Source organism: Thunnus thynnus, chromosome 11, assembly GCF_963924715.1.
Source record: "Thunnus thynnus chromosome 11, fThuThy2.1, whole genome shotgun sequence".
Lineage (NCBI taxonomy): Eukaryota > Metazoa > Chordata > Actinopteri > Scombriformes > Scombridae > Thunnus > Thunnus thynnus.
In genome coordinates, this window is record NC_089527.1 from 1,967,947 (window position 1) to 1,982,096 (window position 14,150).

At 44.0% G+C, this 14,150-nt stretch overlaps 1 protein-coding gene across 1 annotated transcript in view; it reads right to left on the minus strand.

Annotated features, from left to right (window-relative positions):
- Positions 1-14,150, minus strand: part of LOC137192240 (titin-like) — a 91,955-nt gene that overhangs the window by 15,132 nt on the left and 62,673 nt on the right. The window contains exons 76-94 of the mRNA XM_067602774.1: positions 13,819-14,118; positions 12,395-12,546; positions 12,158-12,308; positions 11,721-12,020; positions 9,704-11,470; positions 9,169-9,462; positions 8,768-9,055; positions 8,358-8,657; positions 7,800-8,134; positions 5,523-7,254; positions 5,068-5,370; positions 4,557-4,868; positions 3,894-4,184; positions 3,396-3,695; positions 2,753-2,894; positions 2,476-2,639; positions 1,929-2,231; positions 850-1,131; positions 90-683 (exon numbers count right to left, since the gene is read on the minus strand). Coding sequence (XP_067458875.1) covers positions 90-683; positions 850-1,131; positions 1,929-2,231; positions 2,476-2,639; positions 2,753-2,894; positions 3,396-3,695; positions 3,894-4,184; positions 4,557-4,868; positions 5,068-5,370; positions 5,523-7,254; positions 7,800-8,134; positions 8,358-8,657; positions 8,768-9,055; positions 9,169-9,462; positions 9,704-11,470; positions 11,721-12,020; positions 12,158-12,308; positions 12,395-12,546; positions 13,819-14,118 — 8,310 coding nt within the window. The remainder of the gene's footprint in view (positions 1-89; positions 684-849; positions 1,132-1,928; positions 2,232-2,475; positions 2,640-2,752; positions 2,895-3,395; positions 3,696-3,893; positions 4,185-4,556; positions 4,869-5,067; positions 5,371-5,522; positions 7,255-7,799; positions 8,135-8,357; positions 8,658-8,767; positions 9,056-9,168; positions 9,463-9,703; positions 11,471-11,720; positions 12,021-12,157; positions 12,309-12,394; positions 12,547-13,818; positions 14,119-14,150) is intronic.

Here is a 14,150-nt window from a genome sequence, read left to right on the forward strand (position 1 = left end):
TAAACAGGAAAAAGGTGATGTTGAGATGTCAAGTGAATAATTGTGAAATCATTATATATCTGTGTATGAGTCTTTTAATGCTGTCTTACCTGTGATCTCCTGAATGGTGACAGGAGTGACGGTGTCCATGGGCTCACTGGCTCCCCTGCTGTTGGTGGCTCGGATCCTGAACAGGTACTGGTCTTTCTCTGCCAAGGACTCGATAGTGTGCTGGGAAACAGAGGCCTTGACAGTGGCCACGGTGCTCCACCTGTCTGTACCCACCTTGCAGGCCTCTATGACATAGCCATTAAGCCTACTGCCGCCATCGTACAATGGCTTTTCCCAGTGCAGTGTGACTGAGGACTTGGTGACATCAACGATCCGAAGGTTCATTGGCACTGATGGCACCTCGCACACCAGCACGGCCTCAGATGTCTCACAGGGCTCGCCAACACCGTAAATGTTCTCTGGCAGGACTCTGAAGAAGTAGTGCATGCCCTCCTCCAGACCAGTGATCCTGAACAGAGTCTTCCTGCACTCAGTTGTGACAGTTTTGTATGACTTCATGTTGGCTTCACGCTTCTCTACGATGTAGTTGCTGACATGAGCACCACCATCAACACTTGGGACATCCCAGGTGATGACAACAGACTCCTTGGTGTAGTCTTTCACCTTCACAGAACCTGGAGGACCAGGAGTGTCTGTAGGAGATGAATGGAGGAAGAGAAGAAATTATTTTGTTTGCAAGTTTCTGAAAAAAAAGTTACCAGAACTGCAAAACTGGTGTGTCTAGACAAGGAAAAGCAGAAATAAAACAATAATTCAGCTTAGCATACTTGGTATCTGTGGAAACTTTGGACGACCTACCGTAGACTTTAACCAGGATGGTGGCAGTCTTCTTGCCTGACGGGTTCTCTGCCTCCACAACGTATTTTCCAGAATCGTAGCGGTCAACCTTCTCAACCATCAGCAAGGTGTAGCTGTCGGTGGTCTCAATATAGCCACGGCTCTGCAGCTCCACACCTTTCTTCCTCCAGGTCACCACAGGTAGTGGCCGGCCAGTGACAGACACGAACAGCCGCAGGGTTCCTCCAGCACGCAGACACACAGTCTTCTTTAGGTCATCAGCCAGTTCTAGGTCAGGAATTTCTGAGAGGGCATGGCAAAGTGAAAGAGTCAAATGCAGTATATTCACCATTTACTTCCCATCTTAATCTAAATCTTAAAATGAATTGTAACCTCAACATTTCACATCTCTGTAAAAAAAAACATCTGAAACTAAAAAAGTATAGGCTTTTAAGTGACACATTGTACAATCAGCATGTAGTAAATTGATTTAAGTATCAACAATAATGTTTTTGTCAAGTCCTGGAGTACAAAAACTTGCAGTAGGCATGTGCCAAATAAAAATATAGTAAAAGTGTTATCTCAATCTTAAATCATAAAATAGTATTACTGTAAGACTACTTTAAAGACTAAAACCATTTTTCTTAAAACATTTGTTTTTGAAAATGATAGGAAATCATGTAAAATTGTAAAATGTACTTAAAACATCTGATCATAGACAAAATTACATGAACATTAGTATAATAGGTTAACTGACTCATTTACAGTGTTTCTGGTGCTGGTATTGATATGAAACTGTCCCTGATAATTAAACTATTCAACAAAATAAATGTACAGTTTCATCTGTAGTTTATTTTCATGCCTCCGCTGACTAAGTACTGCTTTTTCCACTTTCTGCCATGAGAAATGTATTTCCCTGCATGCTGCTGTGCCCAGTCCACACTGTATGGTGTAAGAAGAGCTCCCCCTTGTGTATGTTTGTGGTTATTGTGATAATGACAGCACTAAAACACTCTAAAATGGATTATGGCAATTACTGTACATAGATACTTCCCCTGGATGAAAACCTCCTGACATTTTATCCCTCAAAGTCAACTCACCAATTCTCTCCAGCGGCTCAAATTCAGCGCTTGGTTCACTGAACTCTCCAGTCCCATTATTGTTGATAGCGGCCACCCTGAATCGGTACTTCTTATTGGCTGTCAGGCCAGCGGCCACATACTCGTTGGTCTTGAGAGCCTTGGAGGTGGCTCGGTACCACTGCTCGGTGCCCTCCTCCAGGATATCCACAACGTAGCCAGTGACATCTGAGCCGCCATCATACATAGGCCTGGTCCAGGTCATGCTGATGCTGTGCTTAGTGGTGTCTGTGATGTGAGGTATCGATGGAGGAGCTGGGGTGTCTGGGAGGAAAAGAAGGAAAGATATAATATGTTTTGATATATTGTGTAGCTGCTTGTTCAATGTCATTCAAATAAATTGATCATTTTGCCAAGATGAAGCCTGATATATTTGGAAACTTACGGATCTCCACTACAGTTTAAAATAAAATGCTTTGGGTTTGAACAAAGCCTGACCCTCAAAACCTTATATCTACCTCATTGCATATTTTCAAAATATAAGCCTGAAAACGGTTAAATATCTTACATGTGGGGTCTTTGCAGAGGATGTATGGTGAGGCGTCGCTCGGCTGGCTGTCTCCAGCTCTATTGACAGCCGTCACTCTGAACTGGTATTCACTTCCCTCCAGCAGACCCGTGATCTTCAGACGGGTGTCATAGACGGTATAGGTCCTATTCACCCGAGTCCACCTGTTACAGAGATGGAGAGAAAGGGATACAGTGAAACAGAGAAAATAAGCATCATTACTTCAGAAAGTGAAAACAAAAATTTCTCCATTTGGTCATTCAGAAGTCGTTCCAACCTGGTGCTGCTCTTCTCTCGTTTGTCTACGATGTAGTTTTGGATTTCACTGCCTCCGTCGCTCTCGGGCTTCAGCCACTCAATGATGACGTGTTCCTTACCCACTGCTGTGGCCTCTGGTGTGCCCGGCTGGGATGGGAATGCTGAGAGAGAGAGCCATGCCGGGTCAGAGTCACAGAAACAAAACTACATCTTGTTTAACCTTACCCAATACAAGACCTAATCCAGAATATATAATTGTACAAGGGAAGAAGAAATTATTCACATTGTTGTATTAGAGTACAATTCAAAAAATCTAACTTTTGAAATTAACATTAAAATTTGAGAAAATAGTCTGAAAACACAGACATTTATTTAGCTACTTATTTTTGAAATGTAAGTACATAAATCCAAAATTTGGAAAAATGTCAAGATGAACGAATAGAAGATGTAGAGTCACCTGCCACATGTCATCTGCATGCCAAGATTAGGAAAGTTTTGTAGTTTTATCTACATATTTCCACTATGCTGAATTAATATCTCCTGGGCTTTTCCTACACTCACTACACAAATTGTAAAGCCATACAAAAACATTTTTAAATGACAGACAGTTGCAATAGTGCCACCCTGATGAAAAGTAATAATCAAAGGAGGCTGCAACTTACTGTAGGCATTTCTGGCAATGACAGGGTCAGACTCCAGAGGAACTCCGGGTCCAAACTTGTTGACTCCTCGGACTCTGAAGATGTACTCGTTGTTCTTGATCAGCCTGGTGCTGACACATGACAGCGTCTTGCACTCGGTCTCCATGATGACCCAGTTGAGGCGGCTGGTCTCACGGCGCTCCACAATGTAGTGGGAGACGATGTCTCCACCGTCCTCCAGAGGGATCTTCCAGGACACCGTACACTTCTCCTCCGTCACTCTGCTGATCATGATCTTATCAGCCGGTGCCCCGGGAGTGTCTGAGAGACAGAAACCAATATTTAGATCAGTGTTCAGACACTCAGCTGACACACTGCTAAGTAACTTACAAATATTTTATCATTCTGTTAATGCTTGTTTTTCTGTTAAGACAATCAACTAAGAGATATAGGATAACCACAGTTTCTGAAGTAATGAGAAGACAGTTTCAGCATTGATGTCATGTCTTGCTTACTGACCCAGGACTTTAACATTCACGGAGGCTGTCTTGACTCCGCTGGCATTCTTGACTGTCAGGATGTATCTGCCTGTGTCGTATCTGTCGCAGTTCTTGATGACAGCCATGGCTCTGGTAGCGGTGAAGGTCAGTGAGTATTTCTCTCCGAGTTCCAGAATCTTCTCACCCTTCGACCAGTACACCGTGGGCTCAGGTTTACCACCCACAGCACCATCCAGGACAAGGTCAGAGCCAGCAGTGACAATGACAATCTCGGTTGTCAGTTTGCTGTCCAATTCTGCTTTGGGAGGAGCTGCAGCAGGAAAGAGACATTTACCATTTTACCTCCATAAATTCAGGGTTGTACATGAAAAATAATGGAAACAAAAATATACTGACATGCTTATTGTTAGGAAGCTCTATGTTCAACAGCAAAAAATAAACAACAATAATAATAAATATATATAAATAATAAATATTAAACTATAATTATAAATTTACTTGCAGTAAATATTTTAGCTATATTTTATAACATAGTTAGTGATGTTAGATAATGTTTTCATAAAAGAAACAAATAAAAAATAAATAAGTTTTAAGAAACAATTTTAAAGTTCAAGCTCTTCAGTGAGTTCTGGATTAAAATTAAAAAAATAAAACGAAATTCCTCGTCACTTTTTTAACTCACTGTATTCATCTTTGCATGTGACTGGTCCAGTGGTCTCGGATGGTGTACTATGAACACCAGCAGCATTCTTGGCGATGACACGGTACTCTAAGGTGTCTCCTTCTCCCAGGTTGGTGACGGTGAAGTAGTTCTCTGATATGGTGGTGTAGTTGCACTTCAGCCAGCGGTTGTCATCCCACTCATCAGCACTGTAGACTTTCCTTTCCACAACATAACCGACAATCTTGCTGCCGCCGTCGTTGAAAGGCACAGTCCAGCACAAGGACACAGAGGAGCGGGTGATGTCTGTCACCTCAGGTTTACCAGGAGGATCTGGGCAGGGAGGGGGCGTTTATTGTTATAACTTTAATATTTTTCCCAATCTTAAAGGCTTCATTGAGTTATTTTCTGATTTTTTGACCAATTTAACATTTTACCTGAGTTGATTAGATGTCTGCACACAAATACTCTATCAGTGATTAATTTATGTAATACATTTTTGTACTTCAGAAAACATTAATGTTTCCCTCACCAACAGGGTTGAGCGCCAGCACGGGTCTAGAGGCTTCGCTGGCCTTGCTGAGTCCAGCGAGGTTCATGGCGTACACTCTGAACTGGTACTCCAGGCCCTCGATCAGGCTGGACACCTTGTAGTGGCACTCCAGGCAGGGCAGCTTGTTCTCCCTCACCCACAGGATCGTGTTCCTCTCCTTCTTCTCAATCCAGTAGCCTGTCACCTTGCTGCCACCATCGGCATATGGCACGTCCCATTTGATGCTGATGGCGCTAGCGGACACGGATACCACGTCTGGGCGAGTCACAGGACTTGGAGGAACTGTGGAGATTAATTGGAGATAGGTATCCCTAATTTGACCTCATCTTAAATTACCAAACACATTTAACTTTGACATAATCCATAAGTATAGAAGCAGGACTATGTAGACTTTAATTATTTTTTGTTAATCGTTTGTGTGTGAACATACTTACCAAACGGATGTTCAATGACAACAGGAGTGGACTCGATAGACTTGCTGACACCAAACTTGTTTTCAGCACACACTCTGAAGGTGTACTCCATATACTTGGTAAGATGGGTAACTTTGATGGTGGTTCTCTTCACACTGGAGTTGACTACTTGCCAGGAGGCAGTGCCAGACTCTCGTTTTTCCACAATGTAGTTGGTGATGTCAGTGCCGCCGTCATCAGCTGGCTCAGACCAGGACAGGGTGCAGGACTCTGAAGAGACTCCAGAAATTTCCACAGGGCCAGTGGGAGGGCTTGGTCTACCTACCACAACCACACTCACTGTGAATGTCTTCACCCCAGCAGCATTCTCCAGGGTCAGGTAGTACTTGCCGCTGTCACTTCTCTTGCTGTCTTTCACTACTAGAGTGGTTCTCTCCTTCGTGGTCTTGATGGAGACTCTGTCACTCTCCTTCAGCTTCATCTCCTCCAACTTCCAGGTGACTTTGGGAGCAGGCCTGCCACTGATGGGGATATCAATGGTGAAGGTGTTTGAGATCTTGCAGGTGATGAGCTGGTTGGTGATGTTGCTGAGGTCGGCCGTGGGCTCAATGCGAGGCTCCCTGATGACCACAGAGCTGAAGGTGCCCTGTGGCTCACTGATTCCAGCATCATTCTTGGCCTTGACTCTGAAGTCGTACTCTGTGTTCATGATCAGACCCTCCACCACCATCTTTTGAGACTTGGTTTCTCCGCTGACAATCCAGCAGTCGGTGCCTTTGGCTCTGAATTCAACAATGTAGCCTCTGATGCGGCTGCCTCCATCATGCTCAGGCTTCAACCACACCAGGGAGGCTGTGGAGTTGGTGGTGTCGACAACATCTAGTCTCTTTGGTGGTGCGGGTTCTTCTGTGGCAATGATGGGCTCCGTCATCTCGTGAGGCTCTCCCTGGCCATACTGGTTAACAGCAATCACTCTGAACAGATATGGCATACCAATTTCCAGACCAGTTATTCTGATCATCTGGCGAGAGCACTTGGTGCTGACCTCCTGCCAGGCCAGGCGGCTGGCCTCGCGTTTGTCCAAGATGTAGTGTTGGATTCGTGATCCGCCATCATTGGTGGGTGCATCCCACATCATTGTCAAGGCTCCACGGGTAACATCTTTGAAGGTGATGGCTCCTGGAGGTCCGGGCGTGTCCAGCACTTTGACGGTGAATGTGATGGACTTGTGCCCACTGTTGTTCTCCAGGGAAAGAGTGTATTTACCGGCCTCATACCGTGTGCAGTTCTCGATGGTCAGAGTAGAGAAGGAATCTGTGGTGTTGACGTCGGCCATGACAGGTAGCTCACTGTCTACCTTCGTCCAGGTGGCAAGAGGAGCTGGTTTGCCGCGGAAGGCAATGTGGAGGGTAACAGTGCCACCGTTCTTCACGATGTGAGTCTGCTTGAAGTTGGCATCAATGTCGATCTCAGGAGATGTAAGTCTGTCCAGAGCCTGGACAGCATTAGGCATTACAGAGGCCTCACCCTCACCAGATCCATTCACTGCGCTAACCCTGAACTTGTAGAGCTCTCCAGGCACCAGGCCCTTGGCAGTGTATCTGCTGTGGATGCAAATCTGGCTGTTAACTCTGTGCCACTCTTCGAGGCTGGCCTTGCACATGTCAATATTGTAGCCAATGATCTCCATGCCACCATCGAAGACTGGCTTGGTCCATTCCAAGGTGATTGAAGATTTGGTAGAGTCAATCACCTGATAGATAGACAGAGATAGAAAAGAGAATAGTTTAAAAAACAGCTTCTCTCAAAACTTGGTATACCCAAGGTTTTACCTAGATTTTGTCCTATTTTTGCTTTCTTGACTTTTCTTACTACTTAAATTTTTTTTGAGGTTTCTTCTTTAATAAAACAGCGAATAATTCTTTCAATGCTATAGAGCAAGTTTTTTATGTAAGTACTGAAACTGTTCATACAAAATAAGTTTTCAATAACTGATATATCTGTCAATATATAGAGTATGTCTTTGTAATTTTTATTTTATTTTTTTATTTGTTTATTTATTTAACAGGGACAGTGCATATTAATAAACATTGCTGTAAATGCGCCAGAGTTAGCCAAGAGGCTATTTTTCATATGTAGTCCCTGGACAGATGTTACAGAGTCACCCTAAAAACAGAATATGAAAAATATGAAAATCCATTGAGATATGTTTTTCTGTTGAACCTCTGCACTGTTTTAGAAGAGCAGCTTATATAAATGCTTCTGGCTCGATTGTATGTAGCATCCCTATAAACTTACCTTGATCATTGAGGGGGCACTGGGAGAACTGGTTGGCTCTCTGCATTTGAAGAGCCTGGAGGTGCTGCTGGCCGGTCCAACACCAGCACCATTTTCAGCCATGACGCGGAACTCGTACTCATAGCCCTCAGTGAGCTTGGTGACACGGTGCCTCAGCTCTGTGATGGGCCTCTTAGCAGAAACCTTCAACCAGCGCAGACTCTTCTTCTCTCTTCTCTCCAGGATGTAATGTTTGATCTCGTTGCCTCCATCTGACCTTGGCCTGGTCCAGCACAGGGTGATGCTGTTTCCAGTCACATGGGTGGCATCGGGGGTACCAGGGGCATCAGGCACAGCTGAGCAGGGGAGCAGAGAATACATTTAGTTACACAAACCATGTTTTGAGTAATGAGCTACACTGAAGGAAGTTTTCTGTCAATCTAAAACTTTCAGGTGCAATAAATGGACCTGTTGACAATGAGTTGGGGAGAGGGTGAACGGGTGATGTGGTGATTAGATAAGTTTGCAAGGTTTGGTCAATGCGTCAGTCAGTCACTACCTAGCAAGTTATTTACTTACTGTATTGCATCTGTGCAATGATAGGAATGGAGTCCAGGGGTTTGCCAACTCCAAACTTGTTGACAGCAGAGATTCTGAACTGGTACTCATTGCCCTTGATAAGGTTGGTGGCGTTGAAAGAGCAGGCTTCGCACTTGGAGTTGACCATGGCCCAGGAAATCCTGGATGTCTCCCTCTTCTCCACAACATAGTGGGTGATGGCAGAACAGCCATCATTTTCAGGAGGGTTCCACCACACGGTGCACTTCTCAGCTGTGATGCCGGTGAAACGAATGGGACCTTCAACAGGCCCGGGGGTATCTGAAGAGAAACAGGGGATAGAATATATTAATTCAAAACCTGCCAGAAATATTGTGTATTATCAATTTTTAGAGGCAAATATTTCAACATAATCAACAGGATTTGCATACCTTGTACTCTAACATTGGCATCAGCTTTCGTGGCACCAGAGCTGTTCCTTGCCTCAACCGTGTAGATGCCGCGGTGGTTCCTGTCGGCATCACGGATAAACACACTGCTAGTGCCAATGCCAGTGGTAATCTCAATGTCAATCATGGTCCTCTTGTCGATCTCTTTGCCATCCTTGTACCAAACAACCTGGGGGACGGGACGTCCGGTTATTTTGCAGTTGAGCTTGACGTTCTCTCCGGCCCTCAGGGAGAGGACCTGGTCTGGAGACCACTCGATCTCAGGAGCAACTTGAAATGCAAAGAGAGTGAACACATTAGGAATCAGCACAATCATAGTGATCTGAGAAACTTAAAATGTTCAACAGATCATTTAAGAATTTTTTCAACATGAGAATACGTACTGCTCTCATCCTTAGTCATAATGTATCCAGAGGAATTAGATGGTGGACTGACTGTGCCCACAGCATTCCTAGCGATGACCCTGAACTCAAATCTGTCTCCAGGGGACAGACCAGTCACAGTAAACTGGGTCTCGCTGACATCAGTGAAATTGCACCGCAGCCATTTGCCTCTGCCTTGGCGCCTCTCAATGCTATAGGCCACAATCTTGCTGCCTCCATCCCTCTTGGGGATGTCCCATTTTAAGGTGACGGAGTCTCTGGTCACATCAATGCAGACAGGGTTGCCAGGTGGGTCTAGGTGAGAAGAGATAGGAGCAATTTATCTATAGTGTTTGTAAAAATCTTGGAGTAACTCAGGAGTAAAAGAGCAGGCTACACACATCTTGAACACATCTCTATACAAGATGAGCAGAGATAACACTGATATCCATCTTTGCATCTGACAGCAAACGAAGATTTCTCAAAATGTTGGACTGTTGATTTCAGTACAAATATAGTTCTTAACACAGATGTAGCATTTGGAATGAGTACTCACCAACAGGGGAGATAGCGAGAACATGCTTGCTCTGTTCGCTAACATGGCTAAGTCCAGCGTTGTTCTCAGCATAGACTCTGAAGGAGTACTCCAGACCCTCAATAAGACCAATGATCCTGTATTCTCTGTTGGAGATGATGATGGTGTTCACTTTCTGCCACAGGAGACTGTTCCTGTCCTTCTTTTCTACATGGTAGCCCAGAATGGGAGATCCTCCATCAAAGTCTGGAGCCTCCCACTTGATGGTCATACCATCGCTGGTGATGTTGTAGGCCACAGGCTTTCCTGGAGAGCCTGGAGGTTTGAACTGGTGTTGGGCAACAATGTCAGAAGAGTTGAGTGCTTCACTGACTCCGTACTTGTTCTCTGCACGGACTCTGAACTGGTACTCTGATCCCATTACTAGGTTGGGAATCTTAAAGGTGGTCCTGACAACACTGGAGCAGACCATCTTCCAGTTGGCGTGGGAGGTCTCACGCTTCTCTACGCTGTAGCAGGTGATCTCACCACCTCCATTCTCCTTGGGCTCATCCCAGGAGATGATAATACTCTGGGCTTTAATCTCATCAAAGCGGATGGGACCAACAGGCACAGAGGGGGCTCCCAGAGTCACAACATTAATGTCAAAGTAGTTCTTGATGACTCTATTGTCCAGAACCAAGGTGTACTGCCCGGCATGCTCCTTCATGGCTCCTCTGACTGTGACTGCTGTCTTGTTGTCAGTGGTCCTGAAGCGAATCTTCTCACTCTCCTTCAAAGGCAAGTTGTCCTTTAGCCAGCTGATTGCAGGCCTTGGTTTACCTTTGAAGGGCAGCTCAATGTGGATGTTCTGACCAATACGAACAGCCAGCTCTCCACTGGGGTAGTCACTGAGGCTTGCCTCAGGTGGAATGATGAAGTCCATCACTGTAATTGGACCAATCTGAGAGAAGTCACTGTTGCCTTTCTCATTCTTGGCGAACACTCTGAATTCCACTTCAGTGTTCTCCTTGAGTCCTGTTACCTCACAACTGCACCTTTTGCATGTTGCACCCAAAGTCCAGGTTTGTTCTTCCGTGGTTCTCTTTTCAATTATGTAGTCAGAGATGTGGCTGCCACCATCATGGTCAGGTCTGGTCCACTGCAGAGTAACAGAGGTCTTTGTGGAGTCAACCATCACCAGGTTTTTAACAGCTCCAGGAGTCTCCGTGGCTCTGACAGGCTCACTGGTCTCACAGGTGTCGCCCACACCATACTCGTTTTCAGCAGATACACGGAAGAAGTAAGCCACATTCTCCTCCAGGCCTGATACCTTGTAAGTTGTGTTGACACACTCATCAGAAATCACTTGGTAAGCTTTCATGGTGGAGGCCTTTTTCTCAACAATGTATTTAGTAACAGGGGAACCACCTTCAATGAGAGGAGCCTCCCAGCTGAGTGTCAACTTTCCTCTTGTCACATTCTTGATCATGAGTTTCTGGCAGGTAGAAGGACTGTCCAGAACCTTCAAGGAAACTGTGATAATCTTGGGTTCTCCTACACCATTCTCAATCTCCAGCAAGTATTTGCCACAGTCATCACGGGTGACCTTGGGGATGAGGAGAGTGGTGGCACGCTCATTACTGGTGATTGTATAGCGGTTGTCACCGGCTATGTTACGGTCGCCACGGCGCCAGGTGACATTGGGTGTGGGGCGCCCCTTCAGGGGAATAAACACCTCCACATCACGGCCAGCCCTGGCTGTGTACTGGGTCGTCATGGGAACGTCCAAGTCCAAATCAGCCTCCTCTGTTGGAGAGAAGTATAACCCAAACAAGGGCAGAAAATAATTATATTAATAATGGCATGGTTATAAGCCATCAGAAATAATAATATACTTAATTGTGGTAAGTTGGAGCTAAACAACATAGCTACTTATTACTCTAATGAATGCAAGTCATCTTTATTATCAATATGTTTTTATCTTGATCATAAAACAAATATGAACAGACTCATGTCATATGACATTACCATAGAAGGTGTTTATAAAAATACACACCCAAGATATCTTTGGCTTGCACTGGCTGGTACATTTTGATGTCTTCTCCTTTGCCCTTGCAGTTGACAGCAAAGACTCTGAAGAAGTAGTAATTTCCAGGTTTGAGGTATGACACCACATACTCGCAGGTTTTGACCTCCGGGTTGATGGTCACCCATTCTCTTTCCTCTGAGTTCATCTGGTCCAAAATGTAGTGTGTGATCTCACTGCCACCATCATAGACAGGCTTCTCCCAGCTGAGGGTGATTGAGGTCTTTGAGGAGTCAACCACATGCAGTTTGGATGGCTCACCAGGCAGATCTGGAGACAACAAAAGGACACAAAAGTTGTCAGCAACTAGTAGTTACATAAGAAGGTATTTTCAGTCATTAAATCCTATGAGGGATTTCCTCGTAGGATAGTGTCATAGTGGCGTTGAGTAGTTATTTAAAGCATACCAATAGGGTCGTAGGCTTTGAAGAGATCAGAGGCTTCAGAGTAGTTTCCTGCTCCAGCCTTGTTGACAGCACAGACTCTGTACTGGTATTCATTGTTCTCTACAAGGTTGGTGACTTTCTGTCTGGTGTCTCTGATAGTGCCCTTCACCACCTGAACAAAAGAGGGATTTTATGGTTCAACACACACACATTAATTTGTCAGCTTTTACAAATCATCAGAGGTCTCTGAGAACCAACCTTGAACCACTGTAGACTTTTCTTCTCCCTCTTCTCCAGGTAGTAGCCGTCAATGTCACTACCTCCATCCAGTGCTGGTCTTTCCCAGATCACTGTCATGGTGGACTTGGTGATCATGGCGACTTGAGGCTTGGATGGCTCACTGGGAGGAACTGTTGTAAATCAGAATGATCAGCTTAGATTAAATTACAACTTATCTGTCTTTTGCGCTCTCTGTGAAGCTTTGCAACATATTGTTTCCTGTGGGCTTGAATTATTTTTCCTGTTACAGTAATAAAGAAATATAATAATAAATAGTACATGGACACTTAGTCAGTTTTGTTGCTAATAGTCTACACCACATCAGGGTTGTACACAGTGAAACATTGCGGGGGGTCAAATTTAACCAGGCCCATTTAAATAATGTTGAATTTTGTTGTTTTTGTATAATTTAGTTTTTTCATTTAAGATCTTGTATAATTTGTTAAGATAATTGCATAATTCATTTAGGTTTTTTTCACAGCAAAATCTTGACTATTAAACTGTGGTAATCGAACTCTGAATGTAAAATTGAAATCCTGAGTTTTAGCCTATAAAATGTGGACGATTGTGAACAACTTCAGTCTTTTAATTCAATTTATAGTAATATTTTATTTGTCTTTTATGGCTATAAATACCTAATCAGGAAAAAGTAATTATTTATTTGATGTCACTGAAGTCTGGCCAGGTAATTAGCCTAAACTAGGGCTGCTTCAAATGCAGTGTTGTAAAATTTGGATTTTGTAAAATCCAAATTAGGATTTTAACAGCCAGGATGAGACAATAAATCACCAAAAGTTTCCTCTAGTCATTACAATATTAATAATTCATTTATTATATTTTTTCTTAACATGAAATATTCTCAGTTAAATGTGCAGGGCCTGACATGGTGAAAAAAAACACTAACAATACAATAACAATACGATGATTAGGAATTATTTGTTTAAGACAGGTGTAGCACTTTGCTTCACGTTTGGTAGGTGTAGTGGTCCAACTCCTACCTTTTTGAAATTTAGGTTCCCTCTGTAAGTAAGTTTTATTCTGAGCTTCAACTTGATCCCTGGGTAAATCCTCGCAAATAAGTAATAAGTAAGAAAAAGTAATAAATACAATATGCTATGTTAAAGCAGAGACACTGGAATTATAACATTTTTTTGTCTTTTTGTAATTCCAGTGTCTGTGGCTATTGTCAATCTCTGCTGTGTGTATTTTCTGTGTGGTATACAGATTTGATCTTGGCTGGCCTTACCAAATTGGTTTGTCTGTGTGTATGGTAGTGTGTGTGCGACAACTTTTAAATCACAATGTTATGATGGTAGAGGGTTCAATGGTCGTTGAATGTCAGCCCTACTCCAGATTGAACAACAGTGGTTGTAATTGGCGGAAAGTTTATTTTGTTTACTTACCAAAAGCATTCTTGGCAATGATGGGCTCAGACTCCAGTGGGTCTCCGATGCCATACTTGTTGATGCCACGCACTCTGAAGATGTACTCATTGCCCTGGATGAGTCTGGGCACGTTAACGATGCAATCAACCAGTTTCTCTGAGACAATGGACCACATGACCCTGCTGGTCTCTCTCTTTTCCACAATATAATGGGTTACCATGGCGCCACCCTCATCAGCGGGCGGTGACCACATGATGGTGATGTTGTCAGCCGTCACCTTCTTAAACTGAATTTCTCCAGCAGGGGGGCCTGGTTTGTCTGTAAAGGGGAGGGATGTATGCACATGCATC